We start from the raw sequence: 27511 nt of genomic DNA on the forward strand, positions 1-27511 counted from the left end.
GAGCTTTTTGCAGGAAATGCGCAGTCCATGCTTTATGTCGATGATTTTTACAAAATTTGGATTAACTATTGTAGCAAGCTCTTTAATTGAAAAAGGCCCAAAAGAAATAATCAAACCATAATAGGTCCAAAATTTGGTTTATTTTGGATTTTCTATGAATGTCCGAAATTGTGACGTATATCCCATGGACGTCCATTATAGAACTTTCTATGGCCGGTATTCATAGTCAAATCTTATTTCAAGATCGTCTCAAGCAATGTCTTAAGATGCTAATACGGCTCTGTGATTGGTTGATGGCATCTTAAGACAGTACTTAAGATGATCTTAAATATAAGACCCGACTATGAATACCGGCCTATGAATGTACAAAGTTGTGCCAAACGTATATCCTATGGACGTCCATCGAATGTCCGACGGACCTTATTTGGACTCTTAATGGACGTCCGAATGTCCAGAAGCGGATAACCATTGGACATATAATGGATGTCCTTGTGCTATCTAGGTCTTGTCCAATGGGAGAATTTTTCCATTGGAAGACAAATTGTAAAATTGAACAAAACACAAACATTCCGAAACTTATTATAAAAAATCAATATTTCTATCCATAATTGTACATGAAAAAATATTAAGTATTGTGACGTGACAGCCGCAGGCTGCTGTCCGTCACAAGGCCCTGAGGGCCCTTACGCAATAACATCACGCGGGCCCTGCGTCCTCCCGCTCGGGAGCGGACGCAAAAGCGTATTCTCTTGTACTTTTGTGTGTGTGACGTCCCACGTGCTGTCCATCTAATTAATTGTTAAGATTTTTGCGAGCGTTATACCGCGGGTGCGGCGGAGATCGGTGGCTCTGAAGATCTCGTTATAGTTTTCGGACGTCTCGTCTCAACGGAAAATCTTCCCGGAGATTGCAGAGGAACGGACGAGAGAGTCAAAGAAGACCCTTTCTAAGCGGGGGTCCGCAGGTAATGCCGCCCTTATCTTGCCTACCGTTTGTGCCATGTAAGAATTCCGATACTGCCGCTGAATCACGCTTTCAGGACCCAGCGACGGCGCGCGATGCCGACATCCCGACGGGGCGACTGCAGACCCGATACCCCGGGAAGTCCGGCGAAAGAATCACGACAACTCAAAATCCGCCGACGCCCCGTCGAGGAGGAAATAACGCCCCGATGGCGGAGGATACGCCGGGCGAGGAGAGAAGAGTCGGCCGCGTAAAGAAGCGCCAGGATTCCCGTGCCCGGGGCCCATAATTATCGACTGCCGTGCGTGGATCGATCAGCCGGCGACAGCGTGGGCACCGCGCTCTGCGCGAAAATCGATTTTCGCGAAATCAGCCAATAAGGGCCTGGAGCGCCGGAGGCAAGGTGGGGCGCGCCGCCGAGCGGCTCCCGCGAGATCCAGGATTCCTCACTCGTGCTGCGGATTTAGAAACTAAAACTGTGCGTGCGTTCCGAGATCCAGAGCCGAGCTGTAAGAGAGGACGCAGGGACGGAAGCCATCCCGAGCCGGAGGAGGCCAACAGGAGAGAGGCAAAGTGGTGAGACGAGCGTCACACGAATTGTAAAGCCACCGATTTCGCGGGTTGGGCGAGCCGCGAGGGAGTCGCGTAATTCTCGCAGTATCTTTCGGCGTATTTATTGGAGCCACGAGCTCGCGGATTCAGCGGAGCATCGTTGTCTCGCCCGATCGCGCCCGTCCGCGTGATTTCGCTACATGCTGTGCATCTCATAATAGTTTCGCGTTGCGTGTGCGTCCCGATCCGCAGCCAGTCAATTGTCGTTTCGTCCGGTCGTCGTGTCGCGGGTTATTCCCGCGCTGTATCTTGTCGCGCCTTGGAAAATTTAGTCGTTACTATTGTATAATTTGGTCGATCGCACTGTTATTGCGAGCCCTTCGGTGAGTGCACTCTGATAATTATTGACGCAATCGTCTTGAACCGCCTGACTGGCGAGAAAATAATAATTATCGCGCTTATTATTCGCGAGAATCGTTAGAGCGCGGGAGAGCACGGGTCCATCGCGTGCCGCGCGGGCTCGGAGTTGCGATCCGTCCCGTTCGCCCTTGACGAGGTCATCCTGGCGGGAGTTGGCGTCCACCAACGACGCCGGGTCAAGCGTAGACAAGTCGGAGAGTTCCCGCGTACGCATCATACCCCGCTCGTTCAATATACCGTTCTCGTAATATTCGATACCCAGCGGTCGTCAGCTGGTAACGCGCGCGAGCCATTGCCGCTCCGCAGAGTCGCCTACTATTGTAATTCCTACGATCAAATACAATTGTTGATTTCTTTGTTACATTTGTGTCGTGTAAGTAATTCTCTCGCCTTCCCGATTCCATCCGCCCGCACCGGACCTCCCCCTCTGCCATTTGAGGGCTGAGCAGCTGGATATCGGAGCCGCTAACGCCCCGGTCGCCTAGCGTGCGCCCGTCTTTCCCGCGATTCAAGTACCGTAACATTCGTTCGCGATTTGGTGCACACAGAGTGGTACGCTTAACGTACCTGGCGCCCAACTCAGTATTACGTCGGGAAACCTCGCGAAGATAGTCGCCCCGACACCCGGGCGGCTCAGGGCCGCGACCAGGGACGGAGGCGAAGTTGGCCGTCGCTCGCGAGCGACGGTTACAGTGTATATTGCATATTATAAATTTATTTATTATTGTATGTTCAATGGATATCCGCTTCTGGACATTTGGACGTCCATTAAGAGTCTAAATAAGGTCCGTCGGACATTCAATGGACGTCCATAGGATATACGTTTGGCACAACTTTGTACGTTCATAGAAAGTCCTTTAATGGACGTCCATGGGATATACGTTTGTCACAATTTCGGACATTCATAGAAAATCCAAAATAAACCAAATTTTGGACCTATTATGGTTTGATTATTTCTTTTGGGCCTTTTTCAATTAAAGAGCTTGTTCCAATAGTAGATTAATCCATATTTTGTAAAAATCATCGACATAAAGCATGGACTGCGCATTTCCTGCAAAAAGCTCTTGAAAAGTGTCCGGCAGAAAGACAAAGAGGAGACATGGTTCGGGTCAATTTCTTTCTCTGTCTAGCGTCCATTATGCTACTGGTTAGACAGATCCCTAATTTACACCAAGCACTTGGAACGCGTATCAAGTAGTAAATTTAAGCTGATCAGCCAATGATTAAACACATTCACTAGTTATTTACTATTTGATACGCGTACCAAGTGCTCGGTGTAAACTAGATCAGAGACAGCGCTTGACTCAGACCAATTGCTGTATCCCTCTTTTGGTCGGAAAAAAAATGAAAAAAAACCGAAAAAGAAAAAGAAAAAAAAGAAACGAAAATAAAAAACGAAACGATAAAAAACGAAAAAAAAACAATAACATATTATAACAAACATTAAAAAAAATACAAATAATTAATAATGTTAATAATAAATAAAAAAATAATACGTATTATTTCATATTACATATTTCATATTATATCTAAAAGTAGAACAATTAAAATAAACCTTTTGAAAATTAAAAATAATATAATTTATTATTATTTATAAATTAATGTTAATTAGAAATATTGGAAATAATATATATATATATATAATTTACAATATTTCTTTTAGATTACATAATAAAAATAATAAAGATAAATTATATAAAAGTAAGATCCAATTGCGGACATAAATCAGATATCGAGCATAGGACATTCTGAATAGAACATCCGTTTTAATTCCAATAATGGATATCCTATGAATGTCCATTTTATGTCCATGGACATGCGGACCTGAATTGGACTTAAAATGGACGTCCTTGGAACATCCAGTGCTATTTGAGATCACCATTGTTTAAACTACAATAATTATCTGGTTCTGTTATTTTTAAAGTAAAATTAGAAAACACTACTTTCTCCCACTGACTAGCATACAAAATTGATCTAAAGGGCCGTTATCATATTTATTTAATAATGTGGGTTTTGTATTTAATTTATTTTCTTTACTTAATTTCGCGAAATTTTCTTCATATATACGATTTATTATTTGTTGTAATGGTTTATCCTTTTTACGAATGTATCTTTTTATTTTTTGCATATAATTTTCAAAGGGGTAGGCACTGTATTCTTGCAAAGTTCCAAATTTTTAAATATCATTACATACATGTAATAAATTATGAATGTTAATCGAACAATTGTCTTTGCCATATAAAATAATATAAGTTTGTATAAAATAATTAAACAATAAAATAATTAAACAATAATGTAGCATAATCTAAATGTGTAATATGACAAGGAGATGATAAAATAGTGACAGCTGCATTCAGAGACATAAAATTAAAATAATGGTCATGACTGAGTGCAGATTTGAAGACAACAGGTCCTGTGTATAATAAAAATTGTCTGAATTTTGTTGCCTTCCACCTTCTACTTTCTTCTAATAATCTCGGTTGACGATTAAGTTCTAATGAAATATTTTTTTTATTTATTAGTAAATAAGAAATTTTGTGTTTACGCATAAGATAATTTTGTTGGTGGTTTACCAAAACACCATGTAACGACCCGTTTTGGTCCTCCTGGGCGGTAGTGTGGATAGCTATCAGTTGGATCAGGCGAGGAGAGACGAATCCGGAGACACGACGTGATTGAGATAAAGTATTTATTTAGTAAAAATGCATTATTAGGGTTTACAATAGTATCAGAGTTGCGTCAGAGAGGAACCTGAGAGCGGCCACCGCGGCCTTTTTCGTGCGATCGATATTTGACTAGCATCAGCGCCAAACGTGGATGTAAAGTCTGTTTTACATTAATCGCAAGCAGCTAGTTGCGACTTGACATCCAATAGACGCTTAGTTTCTAGTTAAAGCTCGACATTTATTGGGTGTTGCAAATTGCAACTGGCGACTGCAATTAATGTAGAACGGGCTTTACATCCACGTTTGGCGCTGATGCTAGTCAAATATTGGTCGCACGAAAAAAGCCGCGGTGGCCGCTCTCAGGTTCTCTCTGGTTGCGTGAATATAACGTGTCGGCGAGCGTGGCTTCAGTGCGGTGCGCGGGTCGGCGCGGCCGTGGCGCACGCGCGGCGACGCGGTTGCGAGACACGGAGCGCGGAGCCCCCACCGCGGAGCATTTGAGATACCGTGTCTCGGTAAGAAAGGATACGTGAAAGTTGGACTTTTAGTCAGCTGACCGGTAAGCCCTGGTCGAGGCGAGGTTCCCATACCCCTGCACCTAGCGGGAAGGTAAAGGATATGCTCGGAGACGGAGGCTAGCCGTTATATCCCGATCGGGATGGAAGTAATTCCCTCACCTCGGTAGCCTGGTCCAGAGTTGGCAAGCTTTTATAAAAAAATTTTGACTATGTGGCAGCGTCGGTTAATTCTAGAAAGCGCGACACGTGTGCGTAGTAAAAATGGCGGAAAGAAGTAAGGACACGTGTTGTTTGTCTCGAGACGAATAACAATTTATTTATTACCTTATACAGAACATCATGGGTGCGTTCTTAAATTTGCAACGGATGCAGCCAGATACACCAGAATGTCGTTCTATCTTTGTTCAACTTTCCGTAAGTAACAAAGATGGAATGATATTCTGGTGTATCTGGCTGCATCCGTTGCGAATTTAAGAACGCACCCCATGACTTCACTAATCTCTGATACTAATCGAAAGTAAAAAAGAAACATATATATAACAAAACCTATAAAAGGCACTCGTCTACTTAGCGGATGATCACAACGTCTTGGGTTTTCTTGTCGCGAACGACTTTATCACTCGAGCGACCCGGAAGAAATGTAAAAATAAAATTTTTGTGCGCGCGTTCGTCTCCTTCGTCTTCTTCTTGTCCGGCGTGGCGGCGTCCCCTTTCCGCTTTTGGCGCGCGGAGCGTTCTGATAGGCTGGCGGCAGTCCCGGCAACTTATCGCAAGCGTTTTTGTCCAGCGTGTGCCGCCACAACTAAAGACCTACTTTAGCCACAACTGTGGGGATTAGAGTTCGCATTCCAGAATATGTTATGCGTCGTCGCGGAAGTCCCCACGAGCTTCCGAGGTAGAGGAAAGGTAGTCGTGTTGGCAGTAACTTCACTGGGAGTAAACTCAACAAACTTTATTCAAAATATATATCGCCGGTTACATGGCGTGACTCGTCAACCACAGTCAATGGCGGACTGACTTCGGCGGGAAGAAGTACCGCCGGAAACAAACTTTACAGCGCCACGCAGACGATAAGTAAAGCTAGAGCAGAAACTCGCTAGTCGCCGCATACCCCCCCTCCCCGAGTATTAACAAAGGAGAGAATACAGTGTGGTTTGACCACTAATGCGAAAGTTAGGCACTAAGTGATTATTACTAATATCACAAGTTAATGCGCTGTGGATAGAATACAATACTTTAAATGTTAACGTTGCTTAACGCTATAGAGTATAAAATTCTTTGAACATTAGCGCTGCTTAGAACTAGAGAGCATACGCAGGCTGAATATAAACAATATAAAGGAAATACTCGTCGAGAGAACACTTAAACTAATAACACAGTATGTAGGAACTTGCGGAAGCACGAAAGTGCTTACAACGTAATGAATAGAACGCTTAAAAACATTACTTTTTTAAGTTAAATTGTACTCTCTTCTTTGGACCAGAATAAACTTTTAGACATCCTTGCGAAGGACTAGTAAGCGTAGAAGGCTTATCCGTTTGCTTTGACGTGGAAAGAATACTAGTGACGGGGATATCGTCAGCATCTCCCGGTACGAGATGAGCAAGTGTCAGGCGTTCAACGGATACAGAGACAGATCTGCCGTTGATTTCGATGGAATAAACCTTCTCCGAAATTCGCTCGAGCACCTTGAAGGGGCGGTCGCTCCAAGGGCTTCTTGATATTATCTTTTTAGATAAAAACATGCAAACAGGCTGATAGCTCCTTAGATTGCGAAAAAAAGATAAAAACGCGTTTTTTATAATGATGCGCGGCCGGAACGGGCTTAACCTGACGCATGTGCTGCCGGAAATCATCAACAAAAATTTGAGAATCCGGAGTAAAATCCTCCTGGAAAAAGAATTCTCCGGGGACTCGAAGTACCGTATCGTATAAAAATTCGGCCGGAGAGGCTTTGGTATCAAGACGCACGTGAGTACGTAAACCAAGCAGGATGGTCGGAAGGACGTCCACCCAGTTAGGCGAGTTATGGCACATGATGGCCGCGATGCCAACGAGCGATGCCAACGCTCGATCATACCATTAGAGGCAGGGTGATAAGCGGTTGTGCGGATACGTCTGCAACCAAAAAGTTTTAGCAAAGCCGTAAAAAGCTGAGACTCAAATTGAGAACCTTGGTCAGTCGTGAGAATTCGGGGGGCGCCGAAACGCGCGATCCAGTGATTGTAGAAGATCTTTGCGCATTGGGCGGTGATATCCGCAATAGGAATCGCCTCTGGCCAACGAGAAAAACGATCGATAATGGTCAAACAGTAAGTAAATCCATTACTAGGCTGCAAGGGATCGACAATGTCCATATGGATATGATCGAAACGCCCGTCTGGAGCAGAGAGTTACGCGGGCTCAAGCTTGACATGCCTTGAAATCTTGGATTGCTGACAATCGATGCAACTGCCTGCCCATTCTGCCACGTCGCGGTGCAGGTTAGGCCAGATATACCGTTGTCGGAAGATACGGTCAGTAACTGTAGTGCTAGAATGCGCGGGGTTGTGAAAAAGGTCGAAGACCTGTTTCCTGAGAGATACCGGAATATAAGGTCGGATCGAATTCCCTGATAGTTCACAGTAAAGCTCTGTGTTGAAAGAACCCCAAATCAACTTTTTGAGTTTGAGCGAAGACGAATTAGAAGCCAGCAAGTGCTTGCAACGTCATCCTTTTGCCGAGCGGCAAGGTCGTTCAATTAAAATTCGACCGGGAGGCGGAGGGCCCCGATACGAGATAGACTATCAGCCACCACGTTGTCTGAACCTGCCAGAAATTCGAGGGCAGTGGTGAACTGAACTATAAACGACAACTGTCGTGCTTGCCTCGGGGAGGCTTTATCAGAGCGCTGATTGAAGTCATAAACCCGAGGTTTATGATCCGTAAGGATTTTGAAATTTCGCCCTTCGAGAAAGTAATGAAAGAACTTGACGGATTCGTAGATCGCGATTAACTCACGGTCGCACGTGCTATAATTCCTCTGAGCTGTAGTGAATTTTTGAAAAAAAAGACTAGAAGTTTCCAACCATCGGAGAATTTTTGTTCGAGGACGGCTCCCATTGAGAAATCCGAAGCATTTGACACCAAACAAGTGTCTGCTGTTGTGGAAGGATGAGCAAGTAACGCAGCATTAGCCAGATCTGATTTCGTTGAAGCAAACGCGGTTTCAGCCTCGGGGATCCAAGTGACTTCGCGCTTATCGTTTTTGCGAGAGTCAACGAGGTAGACGTGAAGAGATGCTTGCACGCGAGCTGCGTGTAGAAGGCTACGCCTGTAAAAATTTACGGCACCAAGAAAACGACGTAGATCCGCGACAGTGCGCGGTTTCGGGAAGTTGTTGATGGCAGCCACTTTCTCCGGGGAAGGCTTAATGCCATCTATGTTGAGATGGCCCAAAAAGGTTATTTTTTCCACGCCTACGGTACACTTAGACGGGTTGATAACCAGGCTAAACTCCTTGAGTCTCTGAAAAACTGTACGAAGATGCTTCCTATGCTCCTCTTCGGATGAGGATGCGATAAGAATATCATCGATGTACACAAATGTGAAATCGAGATCCCTAAGAACGTGGTGGATATATCGCTAAAAAGTTTGAGCGGCATTCCGCAGACCGAACGTCATGGAGACAAATTCGAACAGACCGAACGGTGTTATAACAGCCGTTTTGGGAATATTTGACTTAGCCACCGGGATCTGATGATACGCCTTAAAAAGATCAAGAGACGAAAAAATATTTTTCCCCAACAAGTTGGCGGAAAAATCGTGAAGGTAAGGTATCGGGTATTTATCCGGAATGGTAACGGCATTAAGGCGACGATAATCACCGCACAGCCACCAATCCCCGTTCTTTTTGCGAACTAACTGAGCTGGACTGGCCCACGGACTACTAGAAGGCCGGCAAATGCCCAACTCGATAAGCCTCTTAATTTCGGCCTTAGCCGCTTTAAGTTTGTCGGGGAGTAACCGACGAGGACGCTCCGCGGTGGGAGGTCCTGACGTAAAAATGTGATGTTCGACAACACATGCAACCGGTGAAGCCGATTGCGCGGAACCGGTTATCTCAGGGAACTCAGCGAATATGTCCGCAAACCTAGAATGGTTATCTACGATTGAGATTTTAATCTCCGGCACGGTAAGAACTTGACCGGAGGTCGAGAAAGAGGTAACGCCGTCGACAAGCCGACGCTTGTGTAAATTGACGATTAACTTATAATGAGTTAACACGTCCGCACCAAGTATTGCGAAAGGTACGTTGGCAATGCAAAACTTCCATGTAATGGGTCGACGCAAGCCTAAATCCAAAGTAAGATGACGTTCACCGAAAGTATCAATCTTAGTATTATTTGCTGCAAAAAGCTTGAGCTCGGAAGGAGCCTGTCTATCGCGTAACGACGCTGGGAGTATGGATATCTCCGCGCCTATATCAACGAAAAAGCGTTGACCGGAAATCCGGTCATAAACATGAAGACGACTTTAGCAGGTCGATGCCGATAATGGGCTCGACCGACGCTGAGCCGACGCCGCCAAACGGACTCGACCGGCGCTTGGTTGGCGCCAAAAAATGGACTCGTCCGGCGCTTGAGCGACGCTTTTCAGGCAAAGATAGCCACCGAAGTAGATTCAGGGCAAGAGAATCCCGTCGCCAATGCCAGGGGGAAATCGTCTGCAAATTCCGCACTCCCAGGAGCCGCCGATTAGACATGACGACGACGCATCACGTTGATCACGTCGGGGTCACCAGATGTAGAGATTAGGTATTCCAGAACATGTTACGCGTCGTCGCGGAAGTCTCCATGAGCTTCCAAGGTAGAGGAAAGGTAGTCGTGTCGGCAGTAACTTCACTGGGAGTAAACTCAACAAACTTTATTCAAAATATATGTCGCCGGTTACATGGCGTGAGTCGTCAACCACAGTCAATGGCGGACTGACTTCGGCGGGAAGAAGTACCGCCGGAAACGAACTGCTTTACAGCGCCACGGCGCGGACGATAAGTAAAGCTAGAGGAAACTCGCTAGTCGCCACACAACTAGTATTTCAACGCCATCTAAAAGACGGGACCCAATAATGTATGAACTACATAGCAACCTGGCGTAACTTATCGGTAAAAAAGAGCTTTTAATGGCTTTTTGTATTGTGACGTGACAACCACAGGCTGCTGTCCGTCACAAGGCCCTAAGGGCCCTTAGGCGTGTTATCTCGTGTTTCTGTGTGTGTGACATCCCGTGTGTTGTCCGTTCGTTAATTATTAAGATCTTTGCGACCGCTGTATCGCGGGTGCGGCGGAGATCGGTGGCCCTGGAGATCTCTTTGTAATTTTTGGACGTCTCGTCTCGACGGAGAACCTTCCCGGAGGTCGCAGAGTGAGTGGACATCGAGGGATTAAAAGAAGACCCTTTCTGAGCGGGGGTCCGCAGGTAATGCCGCCCTTATCTTGCCTACAATTTGTGCCGTTTGAGAATTCCGATACTGCTGCCAAATCACGCTTTCAGGATCCAGCGACGGCGTGCGAAGCCGGCATCCCGACGGGGCGACTGCAGACCCGATGCCGCATGAATTCCGGCGGGAGAATCGCGACAGCTTATAATTAGCGCACGCCCTCGTCGAGAAGGAAATAACACCCTGGTGGCGGAGGATGCGCCCGGCAAAAAGAGAAGAGTCTGCCGCGCAAGGAGGCGCCAAGATTCTCGTGCACGGTGTCCCAATTTATCGACCGCCGCGCTTAAATTGATCAGCCGGCGACAGCGTGCATACCGCACTCTGCGCGAAAATCGATTTTCGGAAAACCGGCCAATGAGGGCCCGGAGTGCCGGAGGCAAGGTGGAGCGCGCCGCCGAGCGGCCCCCGCGAGATCCAGGATTCCTCACTCGTGCTGTGGACGTAAACTATACTGTGCGTGTGTTCCGAAGTCCTGAGCTAAGATTTGTGAGAGAGGACGCAGGAGCCGAGATCATCCCGACCCGGAGGAGGCAGGCGAGAGAGAGGCGACGTGGTGAGACGAGCGTCACAATACCGTGTAAAGCTGCCGATTTCGCGGTTGGGCGAGCTGTGGTAAAGTCGCGGATTTATGGTCGCATTGTTTAAGTAAAGTTTCGAGCTCGCGGAATTATCGGAGTATCGCTGGCTCGCCCGATCGCGCCCGCCCGCGTGAGCTCGCGCTGTGCTGTTCATTCGTATTATAATTACATTGCGTATGCGTCCCGATCCGCAGCCGAGTCATTTGTGTCTTGTAACGTGATCATAGCGTGCATTGCTGTCGTGACTCCTAGAGTAGATTATCGCGCCTTTATTATTTCGTAAAGTCCGATTCACTCTATCGCATTTATATCGCGAGTCTCTTTGTAATTACGCTCTCGTCCAATTTATCATAATCGTCTTGTATTGCCTCGTCGGCGAGTTCAAAATAATTATCGCGCGTATTAGTCGCAGGACCCTCTAACGTGCGGGAGAACACAAGTCCGCCGCGTTCTGCGCGGGCTCGGAGTTGCGGTTCGTCCCGATCGCCCTTGGCGAGATCTTGATTCTATCGGGATTCCGGCGTCCACCAACGACGCAGAATAAAACATAGGCAAGTCGGAGAATTCCCGCGTACGCCAAATATAACTCCGCTAATTATCCCGCAACCACGGAAATTAATTCCAAGGGATCGCCCGCTTGTGTCTCGCGCGCACTACCATCGCCGCTCAACGAGGCCCTGTACCACTTATTGTTAAATATATTTCTTATTTTTATTGTTAAATGGTCGTGGTCTGAATCATTCTCTCGCCTTCCCGATTCCATTCGCCCGCGCCGAACCTCCCCCTCTGCCATTTTAGGGCTGAGCAGCTGGATATCGGAGCCGCTAACGCCCCGGTCGCCTAACGAGCGCCCGTCTTTTCCGCGATTTTATTACCGTAATGATAATTTGCGATTTGGTGCAAACAAAGTAGTACGCTTAACGTACCTGGCGCCCAACTAAGTATTGCATCGGGAAATTTCGCGAAGACAGTCGCCCCGACACCCGGGCGGCTCAGGGCCGCGACCAGGCGAAGTTGGCCGTCGCTCGCGAACACGGTTACAGTATTTATTAAATTAAAAATTTAATTCATTAAACTAAAAACAAAATTAAAAAATAAAAAGCAAGCAATTTTGAGAAAATGCATAAAAATTTATTGAAGATGAATATATATATAATATATACATATATTATATACATACGTGCACATACATATATATTTTATTTGAAGTTATTTTATTAAGTTATATTAAGTAATGTATAAGTAATTGTAAGTTATTAAATTAGTATTATAACATTATTTCTCTTTATTTACACTAATTTTTTTTGTATATTTCTTGGAAATTTCTGTCGCTACTTTGTACATATAATTATCGCTATCTATCGTTATTTTTTTACATAAAATATTATTCATAAATGTGCACCAGGTTTTAATAAATTCATGTGCCACAGTTGCAAAAACTATCGTTGTCAAATGTGTGCATTGCGACAGTAATAGTAATAAATGCTGTTCTTCCTCCATAATTTTTTTGTATCTTTTCTGCTATTTTAAGTTGACAGCAAATTTCAAGGAAGTTAATTTCAAATTTAGCAATCACATGTTGTATAAAATTTAAGAGTTTTGCATCGTTCAAATTGTTAGAACATATTTGGCATTCTACAATATTCTGATCATGATTAACAATTGTTATAATTTTGTGAGAATCTATTGTTGTTTCATTTGTTGCAGCTTGAGGAATAGCTGCTTGTTCTATATCTATATTAGGTATCTCTTTGAAAGCTCCTTTTTCACGTGCTGCTTCACTTAAATACATCAACTGCGATACAGTTAAAGAATTTCCTACACTATCTTCAATACAATTTGCTCCTAAAGACCCACACAACACACGGACGTCCTATCCACGGATGTCTTATATGTGCCCTGAAAAGTCCTATTTATGTCCTCGTATTTTGAATGTCCGCGGGATGTCCGAAGTATGTTATCCGGACGTCCCGTTAAATCGCAACTATAATAGGACGTCCGAAAGACATATTCCGGACGTCCTGAAATATCGAGTATATTATCGTGAAGATAACAATGTTAATATAATTTATATCGTATATCATAATAAGCAATAAAACTTAAATTTTATAAAATTTATACAACGTATATTTTTAATTATTTCAAAATAAAATAAAAATATTGTTTATACATTTTTTATTGATTGTTTAAATATTTTTAACTAATAATGTTACTAGTTAAATATAAAAAACTAAACATTTTTGTTAATTTAATATTTGTATAAAATTGTTTAAAACGAGAAAATAATTTAAAATATATTATAATATTAAATAAAAGTTGAGTATAGCCCATTACAAATAACGTTTTTTAAGCAATATACAAATTATTGTAAGAAAATTAAATTGTTGAAACGTTATTTGTAACGGACTATGACCAACACAATGTTAATATTTATTTTGATAATTTTTTCGTTTTTAATCATTTTTACGTTCATATAAATTAACTAGAATGTTTAGTTTTTTATATTAACTAAAAATTACTAATTGAAATTATTTAAACAATCAATAAAAAATTATAAAAGTTCTTCTTTTATTTTGAAATAATATAAAAATATGGTTATATAAATTTTATAAAAGGACTCCGCACACATCTTATGGAAAAGTGTTTCCTGTCAAATTGGCTGAAAGTGAGATATAATGTACTCCATGACGCGCTGATCAAATATGTCCATAGGACCAGGGTCTGAAAATCTCTACATTTTGATATACGGAGCTTTGAATGTTGAAAATATGGCATTTTTGATTATCGTATCTCGTAGATGATTGGGTTCCTTGATGCGGTGGGCCGTGCTATAGCTAACAAACATGTATATACACTATATATACCCAGTGAACACAGTAATATAGCAGCAGTGTAACAGCAATGTAACCGAATATAACAGGTTACGTTACTCTGAAATTACACGTAACTTACATGAAAGTTACAATTTCCGACTCAGCAATATAACATGTTATAATTACATGTTATCTAACCGTTACACAACAGTTACAAAGAAAAATAAAATTTAAAAAAAATTTCATTTTTTTTAAATTATTTTTATCAATAGCACATACTACATTTAGAATAAATTTTTATTAATTAATTAAATTTAAATTATATAATTTTTTATTTTATTCTTACTTGCCGCTGCTAGGTTTGAACCCGGGACCTTAAGGATGACGAACCTTGTACTCTACCTGCTACGCCAATTTGACTCATCGATATGGGTACTTGTTATTGTCTACATATACTTATATGTTATAAACTGACGCAACTATATTATTTTTTATAAAAGCAATTAAATTTTGCAAAACATATTAAAAATAAATAGCATTAATTTATTTACTTATTAATTTCATTGTTAAATTTATCTTTTTCCATAACCTTAATAATTAATTTGATGGAAATTGCGATCTATTTAGCACTAATCTTTGAAGCGTTTAAATGATTAATTAGATGGTTAACTATATAGATCATAATTCTAAGAAAAAATTGAATAGTATACATTTATTATTCTGTTTTTGTTCAGCACATGATGAATTTCGATTTTGTGCATTTTTTGTGCGCAGTAATTGTAGACAAACCGTTATTTTTGAAAACATTATCTTTATAATAATTTTTTTTATTATCAAATAGATTTATCATTCAGGATGTTATAATGTTGTCTGATTTCTGAGTCAACTACGACGCATCGTTCCGTAATAACATTGATACGAACGTGTTATGTTACGATTATACAATTTTTGTTGAATAACTGTAACGCCAAAATGATGTATAACAGCTATATCACTTGCGTATAACAAATATTACGTAACACGTTATTTCCATGTCATATAGCACCTACATATCACAAGAATAACAATATTAAATTACTTGTAACTTCCATGTTATATTGCCGCTATAAAATGTGTTCACTGGGTAGTGTGTATATACATGTATATATGTATATAGTGTATATACATGTATATATGTATATAATGTATATAGTGTATACAGTGTATATACATGTAGTGTATAGTACCGTAGTATAGTGTATAGTACTGTATATAGTGTATATACATGTATGTTAGCTATAGTACAACCCACCGCATCAAAGAACCCAATCATCTACGAGACACGATAATTAAAAATGCCATATTTTCAACATTCAAAGCTCCGTATATCAAAATGTAGAGATTTTCTTGACCCGGGTCCTATGGACATATTTAATCAGCACGTCATGGAGTACATTATGGGTGCGTTTCGATATTCACTGGCAGTACTGACAGTACTGCGAGTCCGTTCCAATATACATGGAAGTAAGCTTTTAAAGTGTTTTCATGTTTATATGACGTCATAGATTTTGTCATCACTTCCTACTTTTATTACTGCGGCTCGCGAGGCGAGGCAGTCGCAGTAGAAACGTAGAAACATGGCGGCACTAGAAGAACTTACACTTATTGATGCTGATAACAATAAAGATTATAAAATTATCACAAATAAAAAAAATGCACGGAGAGCAGAACAAGGTATCAATGTCATTATAGTTAATAATATCTATACATTTGTTCATAGCTGAACTGGTTGTCAAATTTATCTTTTTTCAATAATCACATTTATCAGAAAAAGCAGCTTTGTAACTGTGTAAAATTTTTTTATATAATTAGTTTATACATTTATATTCAACATGAATCAAGAGCAAGAATTAATCATATTGAAAAATCTTTCAACAGTTGCAGAACTACTTTTTTTGCTGAACATAGCCGATATCGAGAAAGAAAGATAACCTCAAAACTAGTGCAATCAGTTTTGCTGTAAAAAAAACAGATTTCATTTTTTTAGAAATAAGAAAATATTATTGTTACTTTGCATATTATAGATATGGCTTTTGCGACATTTTTATTAGAAGAGGCCAAAAAAGTTACTGTGCAACCTTTTATATACTTACCTTGTAATTCAGCACGGACTATCGATGAACGTAAGTATAATAATAGACAAAATTAGAAACTTTTATAAATTCTGTGATTGTAAAATTAAGTAATAAGCTCTGTGATTGTAAAATTATGTAAGTTTTTTTAATGAATTACAGTATATTGATAGCTTAACTAAGTAGTTTCAAGTATAAAACATTTTTTCTATTATATGTACATATGTAAAATAAATAATATTAATTTTTGTTAAATGGTTTAGCAAATGCAAGTACTAGTGCAACCTGCAGTAATAGTACTACACGTAATAGTACTACAAATACTAGTACAACCAGTAATAGTACTACAAGTAATAGTACTACACGCAATAGAACTACAATACTAGTATAACCAGTAATAGTACAAGTAGTAGTGCAACTAGTAGCAATAATGACAATGCAGAAAATGTAGAAGGTAAGCTAAACTTGGTACTTACATTAATATAATAATCTAAAATACAAAGTTTAATAAATCTCTGTAACATTATCGTCAACATATCGTTAATGTTATAATCTACATTTTATTTTTTACCAACATAAAGTACAAAGATTCAATAAATCATTACATAATTAATAGTATTATATATATCTCAAATGTTTCTGTTATTATAAAATGTTACATAATTACGGCATAATTACATAATCAAAAATTATTAAATTAGTTGCATGATATTTACAGAAATATATGTTACAGATGTTACAATTTGTTATAGTGTAAATATAGTTATTAATAAACAGTTTTATTTATAATATTTACTAAAGTAGTTATTGTTATTAAATTAATTATTATATAGATTTATGTACATAATTACAAGTGGATTTTTTATGTTAATGACTACAATATAAAACTGTTTTTGTAACATCCGTATTTGTGCTTAAATAACGAACTTTTGATTGTTACAGGCACTCATATTTGGGGTAAAGATGAGACTTTGTTACTCATAAATTTATATGGGGAATATAAAAAGGAGTTCTACAGTGGCAAATGTACTGTAAAGCAAAACTGGGAAAAAATTGCAAGGCTAATGCAGGATAAGGGTTATGATGTAACAGGTGTAAAATGCTCCACGAAATTTCAGACTTTAAAACGTACCTACAAAGTCGTTCTAGATCACAATAAGAAAAGTGGTAATAATTACAGGAAATGGGAATATTATAAGGTGTTATATATTTTTAATAGCTTATTTTTTTATGCATGTTAAAAATATTTTATTTTATGCTTGCTATATATATTGTATTTTCTTAAAAAGTGTTATAGACATTATTTTAAAAATAGAAATGTAAAATGAAATTAACATTTGTTCCTTTTTTTGCTTTAGGTTATGCACGAGTTATTTGCGGATAAACCATGGGTGCAACCATTAGCAGTGGCTGGATCTCAAATTCAAGAAATTGATGACGAAAACAATGTCGCGGTTTTAGGCAATTTTAAAGAAAAAAAGGACGATCCACGAGAAACATGTAAAATTAAAATTATGTTATATACATTTATAAAGTGAATTTATTATAAGTGAGCATTTTATAATTTTATAATTTTAATTTTAGGTATTAAGAGAAGAAAATTAAACACATTTATAGAACAATTTATAACAGATTCTAAGGAAGAAAGAAAGAAGAGAGCAGAAATTAGAGAGAATCAGCACAATGAGAAAATGAATGCGTTTAAGCGCATTGAAAATTTAATGGAAACTTTTCTACAAAAAAAGTAATTATTAGCTCAGAAAGTAAAAAATGAATATATGTGATACATGTGTTTACTTTATATTAAGTTTTTGATTTAAAATGTTACATGTGATAATAAGATTAAGTTTTGATTTAAAATATTACATGTGATACTAAAATATTAATTTGAATTTTTATAATTATGTTTTATTTTTTAAATAACAACTTAATACAATTTAGATTGATACAAAAAATAACTGCTTTAAAAGAAAAAATAGTCATATTTTTAGTTAATATTATTAAGTTTTTGAGAATACGTTGCATGTGATACTACAATAGTTATTCAAGTTTTCCAAATTATTTTTTTTACATAATTTTGAGTTATAAATTTAGGAAATATTAAATAAAAATTATATTTTTGTGTTTAGCATAGATATGACTGACAAGGGAACCTCGCGAACTCGAAAATTCTGATTTTAATGAAACTTGGCATAAATGTAGAGGGGGTAAATACATGAATTTAGAAATTTATCGTAGCTGCCCATAAACGGTTTAAAGGGGTGAAACCACCCTTCAAAGATTAAGACATTTTTCGTTTTCTCGATATATCTCGTAAACTAAACAAAATATTAAAAAATGTTTTATACAAAAGTTTTACAATAAAAGTACCTCTATCTAACTACAGTAATTAAATTTAAAAAAAAATTTGTTTAAACAATTTTTTTTTAATTTTTGAAAAAAAATTTTTTTTTCAAAATTTTATTAATGTAGTTAGATAGAGATATGGTTACCATAAAACTTTTGTATAAAACATTTTTTGATATCTCCAATACTTTTCGAGATATATCGGAAAAAGCAAAAATCTGCTCTACACTATGCACTGAAAAAAGCATGAAAGAATGCGATAGCACCGCGACAGAGCGTTAAAATATATTTTAAAGAAATTTTTTATTAAGGTTTATTTATGATATTGAATATTATATGAGATACTAAAAATATAATAAAATAAAATAATATAAAATAATATTTTGTATAATATAATAATATGTAATAATATAGTATAATAATGTCGCACGTAAATGCATGCTGATGTGAGTGAGAGAGAAAGAGTAAATAATATTAATATAATATAGCAATATAATAATATAATATAATATAAAATATTTATATCCAGACTTCTTGGTCCGGATCCATTAGCGGTGACATGCCAAAAAGTCGACGCAGATCGACGACATCTGCCAATCCAAATCGGCCATATGATTCGTTAATTAAAGCATTATTTCGCTCTCTGTCGATCTTGCGAAAGTATCGCTTCCAAAATCTTTTTCTTATATTAATAAATCCATGTATGTGGATGTTATCGAGATATATCCATGTCTAGATACAAAATTAACATATTTTAGTGTGGCATTATACATTGAACAACAATATACTTTAAATTAGGGTAATAAAAATGCAAATTAAAAAATAATGCATTAATTATAATTTTTTAATATGTAATTATTTCTTTACTCATTAATTATTAAAACAATAATGCGTAATGAAAAAAATCGCATTACTTATTTCAAAAGTAATGCATAATTGAGAATCTTCGTATGGGTTATTAAAAAAATATTTTTTAATAAAACCGTAATGCATTACAAAAAGTAATGCATTATTTAGAACCCTACTTTGAATATATAATAAAAAACTTACTCGTTGATTAATCGGTCCGCGCACGGACACTAGGCCCTCCCGTAGAGGAATGATTGTCATTTATTGGTATTTCCACTATAGTATTATTGAGGAATGACACACGCTGCATCGGCTCTTCACCCACAAATACATACTGAAATTATATTATTAACATTATTAACATTATAATTATTTTTACACCACTGCACATAAAACTTGCACATACAACTTATACTACTTACTCCATCAACAGGGTATTCGATTCTTATATGCTGCATCTTCACGGTATAACAAATGCACACTTCGAGTTAAGACTAACGTTGAGGATCAGACCCCATTATAATATATTGAAGATCGCAATTTAGATTATTTATCTTTCATTAAAGAAAAAAAGGTAGACTTTCTTATAATTCAATCACAATTAGCAATTTCGTTCTTTAATAAAAGATAAGTAATCTAAATTGCAATTAAAACTGAAATGTATGTTTACAATACGTGACTAATTTAAATTTAATAAACGATACATCACGTATTTATAAAAATGAATACGTGATGTATCATTTATTAAATTTAGATTAGTCACGTATTGTAAACATGACGATATTTTTCAGTAATTTTCTCTATTCAAAAGATTCTAATTAAAGAAAGATATGAACAAGATTATATAAATGATAAGGCTCTGTATATAAAAGAAGTGTTACTTGTACTAACAAGTTTAACGATTCTAGTGTTAAAAATTGGCAAAGTTTAGTTTGCACTGAAAGTATTTGTATCTATAATATAACAAAGCAAAATGGTACACGTGAATCCTACAAATGTTCTTAATATGTTAATTCTTTCATTCCAAATTTCAAATATTCCACAAACACCTGTAAATAACAAAGAAATAGAATTACACGATACTATAAAGGATATTATACAAAATTCAATGGATGATATATCATTTATGGTACAAACCGATACTACATTAGAATTTGAAAATTATTGGGACTCAAACTTATCCGAAGCAGAATTTGTCGCGGATGACGAAATAGAAGAACTTGAAGACAATGATGAATATGAAGAAGAAGATAGTTGTACATCGGAAGAAGGCGAAATTATAAATATTCACTATAAAAGGAAAGCTGTCGAATTCTGGAAAAGTGGAAAAAAAGGACGTTTTACTTTATCAACAGTGCAGCACCGTTTTAGAAAGGTAAAGTCATTACCGCAGCTATACCAGTGGGAACAATCTCTACAAAAAGGGGGTACTCATAGAGAAAAATTATTACACATTTCTGGATACGTCTTCAAAAAATTCAAATACGCTAACGAAGAAAACAGTATTATTCATGATTTAGATTTGCAACGATGGGCGTTAGAAGCAAAAGAAGAAATTAATCTTCCTCATTTTAAAGCAGGAGCAACGTGGATATTAAATTTTAAAAGAAAGCATGGGATAATATCAAGAAAAATAACAAAATTTATAAACCGTTCATCAAAAACAAATCAAGAACAATTACAAATTGCATGCCAAGAATTTATAAGTTCTGTGAAATCATTTATAGATCTTTTTGAATTACAAAATATATATAATGCAGATGAAAGTGGTTTCAATTTGGAGATACATTCAGGCAGAACGTTAACAAACCAAGGTGTTAAAACAGTCGAAACCATAGTTCAATCACAATCAGCAATTACACACAGCTACACTATTATGCCCACAATTTCTGCAAGCGGACAATTACAATCACCTCTTTATTTGGTATTAAAAGAAGCCAGTGGAAGTTTTGGACCACGCGTAGAAGAAACTTTGTTTAGACCTGCAAATGTTTATATCGCAGCATCAAAATCAGGAAAATTAACTACACAACACTTTCAATCTTGGTTCAAAAATGTATTTTTACCTTCAACTGGAAGTTTCAGTGTATTATTATTAGATTCTTGGAGCGGTCATTGTCCCGCTAGTCTACAAGAATTTATGCCATCTAAAGATAAAGATGTACGGATTTTAACAATACCAAAAAAAACCACAGAAATGATGTGGTTGACGTGTATGGATTTAGAATATGGAAAAACCTCTTGACGTGTATGGATTTAGAATATGGAAAAACTTTGTAAGGACATTTAGTGATCGAGTTACATTGTTAAATTATGATATTAATTTACATTTAAGAAATAATATCATTAAATTACAATCGTTAACTCATATACAGCTGTCCTCTCCACGATTCCATAATCTTTTCAAATACGCCTGGTTTAAAAGTGGCTATATCGAAGAACGGCCGTCAAGGTTTGAAAATCCAGTCGATTTTTGTTTCTCCGGAAAAAATATACATGAAATTCCACGTTGTTCCACATGTGGTGAACCTGCTGTAATACGTTGCTCCTGGTGCATGAAGTATTTCTGCATGTATCATTTTTTTGAAGAATACCATAATTGTAAACACTACGAAATATAAGAATTGTTCGTAAGTAACAAATTTCTTATTTAGATAATTATAATGTTTATTAGTAATGTTTGTAATAATTTAAATGTTTTTTTATACATTATAGACAAACTCTATGTATAAATCGTAAGACAGAAGGACGAAATAATTTTTCCAGAATATTATACAATATATCCAAAGTCCTTCCAGAGCATGCTGAAAGTACACCACCGCAGACATTTTAGGAATGGAAATCATACTCCTATCAGGAACTCTTTGGCATGTCACCTAATGGATCCGGACCAAGAAGTCTGGATATAAATATTTTATATTATATTATATTATTATATTGCTATATTATATTAATATTATTTACTCTTTCTCTCTCACTCACATCAGCATGCATTTACGTGCGACATTATTATATTATATTATTACATATTATTATATTATACAAAATATTATTTTATATTATTTTATTTTATTATATTTTTAGTATCTCATATAATATTCAATATCATAAATAAACCTTAATAAAAAATTTCTTTAAAATATATTTTAACGCTCTGTCGCGGTGCTATCGCATTCTTTCATGCTTTTTTCAGTGCATAGTGTAGAGCAGATTTTTGCTTTTTCCGATATATCTCGAAAAGTATTGGAGATATCAAAAAATGTTTTATACAAAAGTTTTATGGTAACCATATCTCTATCTAACTACATTAATAAAATTTTGAAAAAAAAATTTTTTTTTTAAATTAAAAAAAATTGTTTAAACAAATTTTTTTTTTAAATTTAATTACTGTAGTTAGATAAAGGTACTTTTATTGTAAAACTTTTGTATAAAACATTTTTTAATATTTTGTTTAGTTTACGAGATATATCGAGAAAACGAGAAATGTCTCAATCTTTGAAGGGTGGTTTCACCCCTTTAAACCGTTTATGGGCAGCTACGATAAATTTCTAAATTCATGTATTTACCCCCTCTACATTTATGCCAAGTTTCATTAAAATCAGAATTTTCGAGTTCGCGAGGTTCCCTTGTGAGATAAGTATTTTTTTGTTTATATAATACAGATTGAGTCAAAGTATTTTTTTGTTTATATAATACATAATATATGTAATATATGTAATAATATAAGGATATATTTAAATAAATTAAAAGTTAAATAATTTTTATTTTTAATTTATGCAGGTATAACTGTAATAAAATAATATCAAACATACAAAAATAAATAATTTTTCTTTATATTTTTGATTGACAATTATTTTGTAATAAATACATAATAGCGTTTCTCTTATCCTGGCCTTCTCTTTGCCCATCATCGTTTGCTAACTCTGGTTGTGCAACGTTTTGTTCATTAATAATAATGGGAATATCTACAAAATCATTTTTTAATAAACAGATATTGTGGAGAATACAACAAGCTACAATGTATTTCGGGATTAAATCTGTTCTTTGCATAGGAAGAATATCCAAAATACTCCGAAATCGACCTTTTAACAAAGCTAATGATCGTTCTACAATCATTCTTGCAGCAGACAAACGTTTATTAAAATTAATTTGTCTTTCAGTTAAGTGACCGTTGTCTTTGAATGGAACCATAACATATTTAGAAAGACAATATGCTGCATCACCTAGTAAGTGACTGTCATTAGGAAAATTTTCATTTCTAAACATGCTTTCGACATTTGACAATCGAAAAACACGCATGTCGTGCACGGATCCCACTTGTCCCGTGTAACAATGAATAAAACATAGTTGTTCATCACAAATAACCTAAAACAAATTATTGTATACAAATATATGCACTTCACACTTTTTTAAATAAATTATTCTTTTCTTAATAAACAAATTAACAATTAAATCATATGTATGTCTGTGTTTAATTTGAAAATAAACTAAAAACAAATGTGTATAATTTAACTACTATTACTTTGCTTACTAAAGTTGGACAAATCAATCTTTAGTAGTGAAACATATACGAATTCCTAAATACAAAACTATAATAAACTATAAATATAAATATAAATTATTAAAAAATTAATAACAATAACAACTCTTACTTGTAATTGAATAGAATGGAATCCCTTTCTATTCACGTATGATTCACTGTTACATTTTGGCGCAGTAATTTTTATGTATGTGCCATCTACTGCACCAATTACACCTGGAAAACCGTAACGATGTTCTATAATTTCCATTGTTTGTATAGCTTCTTCTCTACTCGGCCATTTAATAAATGTTCCAACTTTTGCATATAATGCGTTAACAACTCTTCGCACACTTCTCCATGCAGTGCCTTTTCCAACATTAAACCTGTCTGCAACACATCTAAATAATTTATTTATTAAATGTAGTACATTTTTTCACTATAATTAAATAATAATTAATTCTAATTAATTAAATTATTAATATGTATAATGTTTACCTATAAGAATTTGGTGTAGCCAACATCCATATCGCAATCAGTAATTGTTTTTCAGGTGTAATTGGTTGTCTGCCGAATTTTTCACTTTGTTTACTCAGTTGCTCTCTTAATAATTCCAATAAAAAATGGAAAGTATGCCGCTTCATTCTAAAACAATTAATAAGTACATACACACACATTCTGGCTAGCGAGAAAATCTAGAGCATAAAATCGAAACAATATTGTGCTTGTTTGAAAATATCCTTGGCTCAGAAAACTTGTTCACTTTGTGTAAAAGCACAAACATTAAATTTTTCGTGATTTACTAACATTTTTTGTGATTTACTTACCGAAAATGCATTTGAAACTCTTCGTTTGTATATTTGGCTACGACGTTTTCAACATAATTTTCGCAACGAGCATGCGATATTACATTTGGTTTATAAAGAATTAATAACAATAAATCTTCATCATCTGACGACTCATCTTCTGAAGATTCCACCAAATATTTTGAAAATTCTGATAATAACAAAATTTTTCGATCCATTTTTGTGTACTACAACCAACTACAGCTGACCACAGCACTGCGTATATCGTTCCGTTATTACAGTATAAAAGTAACAGCAGTAATATTGGAACGATCTTGCAGTTCTACTTCATGACGTCACAGCATCAGTACTGCCAGTGAATATCGAAACGCACCCTATATCTCACTTTCAGCCAATTTGACCGGGAACACTTTTCCAGATGTGTGCGGGGTTTTTTGAATTTTATTAGTTATTATGTAGTATACAAATTATATTAGTATTGTTATGGTTTTGATAATAAATAAAAGAAAATAGTAATTATTTAATTTCAATTCCTCTAGAGTGGCTTTAGTCCCGGTAATTTTTTTGAGCGTTTAGTGTGCATGCCCCGCTGATCGCTCGGGTCTTGCGTCTTCGCGATTTGCACCCATAAATTACCTCTTCTTTCTCGATCATTATCTTTCTGTGCATATCTATCTGACTGTTCTGCAATAAGGATTATAATAAAGATTACGGCTTGCACTACTAAAACGAGCAGTCTTTCCTACTCTCGACGCCAGTACAAAAGTAAGTATTATTGGACGACAATAATTTAATCTAGGACATAACCTCAAGTTTTGTAACCAGTGTAGATCGATCCATATAATAGCCGTAAAGTTTCGTGAGAGGCTGAGTATGCCTTTTCCAAAATTAAATAGTGTTGATCAAGCTGTAAAGTTTATATTAATATTATTTATTGTTATTTTATTTGCGTGATTATATGATTATCACTTTGGGAGCGGTGCACTTGCACACGGTTCAAATGGACACGGTGCATTTGCACACTATGCATTTGGACACAAAAGAAATTTTATTAAAAATGTACACCAATTATATGCACACGTAAAATTTGACCACCGATATTTGCACACAAAGAAATGCCCACCGTTCACTTGGACACGTAAAAGTTGCACACCATTCATTTGCACACCGCTCACTTGCACACCATTCACTTGCACACCGTTCACTTGCCCATCACTCATTTGCACACCAAGAAATGCGCACCGATCATTTGCACACAGAAAGATGCGCACTGATCATTTGCACACGGAAAAATGCACACTGATCATTTGCACACGGAAAGATGCACACTGATCATTTGCACACGGAAAGATGCACACCGTTCAGTTGCACATTGTTCAATTGTACACCGTTCAATCAAACGCATATTAAATATTCACACATTGTGCTGCGTTTGCAATGTGTACATGGGTTAGCGACTCGGACGGGGTGGATGCGGGAGGGGGAGGGGGGGCAGGAGGTCCCCTTGCATCCCCCCGTTGTGCCCAAATAACACTGAATGTTCCAAGGACGTCCATTTTAAGTCCAATTCAGGTCCACATGTCCATGGACATAAAATAGACATTCATAGAATGTCCATTATTGGAATTTAAACGGATGTTCTATTCAAAACGTCCTATGCTGAATATTTGATTTATGTCCGCACTTGGATCTTACTATTATATAATTTATCTTTATTATTTTCATTATATACTACATTATTTAGGTTATAACCTACAATTATCTGAGCATAATTTCCCAAAGCACCCCAGCATATTCAACAGATATTACACTTCATTTCTCGCGATAGCTTCCTGATGTGCAAAATGATTAATTCCTCTTCTTCTTTCTTCTTGCTAATTCTGTATGTTTAATTCCTTGTTCTTTATTCCTCTCATTATGCATGAACCCATATAATACAAACATACTGTAGACATATTGTGAATATATTGAAGATATAATAATAATAATAATAATAATAATAATAATAATGGTGACGGGGGCGGTCCTCCTGCGAGGCCCACTTTGGCACTCAGACTGAGTCCATTGTGCCTCCCCGTTATCAGCTACCCTTGCGGGGCCCCGCTTCCTTCCAGAAGCGGAGCAGATCCCCCACAGGCAACTGCCTCACCTGGTTCGGTTCCAGAAAACCTGAGCCCAGCAGGCGTGTTCTTGGTCCGACCAATGCTGGGCAGTTCCCAAGAATGTGGAGGCTAGTTTCCTCTTCTTCACCGCACAACCTACAGCTGGGCGTATCGCTACGACCCAATTTGTGCAGGTGGTAGTTGAGGTCGCCATGGCCCGTGAGCAGTTGTGTCGCGAACCTAGCGTCCCTCCTACCTAGAAATCTTATGCTCTTAGCCAGGTCCCTGCTGGGGCACTCCCCCAGCATGACCCTAGCCTGTCTGCATTTGCTCTCTGTTTCTTTCTTCCAGTATTCAAGATGCTGGTCCCGGAGCCAGCTCCTGATTCTCCCCCTGCCTAGGCAGAAGGAGATCCCAACAGCCGGCTCAGGTCCCAAACAACTTTGTTTCGACCGCCTCTTTAGCAAGCAGGTCCGCCATTTCGTTGCCCTTGATCCCCGCGTGCCCGGGGACCCATACTAGGCCAACATTATTCTTCTCCGCCAACTCATCTAGTACGCACTTGCAATCCCAGACCAGTCGCGAGTTAATTCTTGGACCCTCAAGTGCCTTAAGCGCCGCCTGACTGTCCGAGCAAATCCGAATGCGCCTTTCCACCCTATCAGACTTTGATAGGTTCTGGGCACATCTCATGATGACTAACACCTCCGCCTGGAAAACCGTAGCGTGCTCGCCAAGCGGAACGACAATTCTTGCCCGGTCACGCTGGCAGTAAAGACCAGCTCCAGAG

The 27511-nt window shown here is 37.4% G+C and overlaps 2 protein-coding genes across 7 annotated transcripts; one reads left to right on the forward strand and one right to left on the reverse strand.

Moving 5' to 3' along the window:
- The first annotated feature begins 15543 nt into the window (after positions 1–15543).
- LOC118647003 lies at positions 15544–23128 on the forward strand. 4 transcript variants are annotated; one of them, XM_036291043.1, is made up of 7 exons: positions 15544–15701; positions 16052–16150; positions 16363–16553; positions 17042–17298; positions 17458–17599; positions 17684–17843; positions 23075–23128. In XM_036291043.1, exons 4-7 carry the CDS (start codon positions 17164–17166, stop codon positions 23112–23114), a joined length of 477 nt encoding a protein of 158 aa, XP_036146936.1. In that variant the 5' UTR covers positions 15544–15701; positions 16052–16150; positions 16363–16553; positions 17042–17163; the 3' UTR covers positions 23115–23128. The 4 variants fall into 4 exon arrangements, with proteins under 4 accessions (XP_036146936.1, XP_036146935.1, XP_036146937.1 ...); XM_036291042.1 differs by lacking the exon at positions 23075–23128 and adding an exon at positions 18229–18287; XM_036291044.1 differs by lacking the exon at positions 23075–23128 and adding an exon at positions 18234–18271.
- Positions 23104–26450, reverse strand: LOC118647002 (putative nuclease HARBI1). 3 transcript variants are annotated; one of them, XM_036291040.1, is made up of 6 exons: positions 26429–26450; positions 25427–25526; positions 24641–25303; positions 24312–24458; positions 23947–24214; positions 23104–23659 (listed from the first exon to the last, which is right to left on the reverse strand). In XM_036291040.1, exons 3-6 carry the CDS (start codon positions 24835–24837, stop codon positions 23126–23128), a joined length of 1146 nt encoding a protein of 381 aa, XP_036146933.1. In that variant the 5' UTR covers positions 24838–25303; positions 25427–25526; positions 26429–26450; the 3' UTR covers positions 23104–23125. The 3 variants fall into 3 exon arrangements, with proteins under 3 accessions (XP_036146933.1, XP_036146932.1, XP_036146934.1); XM_036291039.1 differs by having other exon boundaries at positions 24641–25526; positions 26429–26448; XM_036291041.1 differs by lacking the exon at positions 26429–26450 and having other exon boundaries at positions 24641–25298; positions 25427–25673.
- Between the last annotated feature and the right edge of the window lie 1061 nt (positions 26451–27511).

This window comes from Monomorium pharaonis, chromosome 8 (genome assembly GCF_013373865.1).
Source record: "Monomorium pharaonis isolate MP-MQ-018 chromosome 8, ASM1337386v2, whole genome shotgun sequence".
NCBI classification, from domain to species: domain Eukaryota; kingdom Metazoa; phylum Arthropoda; class Insecta; order Hymenoptera; family Formicidae; genus Monomorium; species Monomorium pharaonis.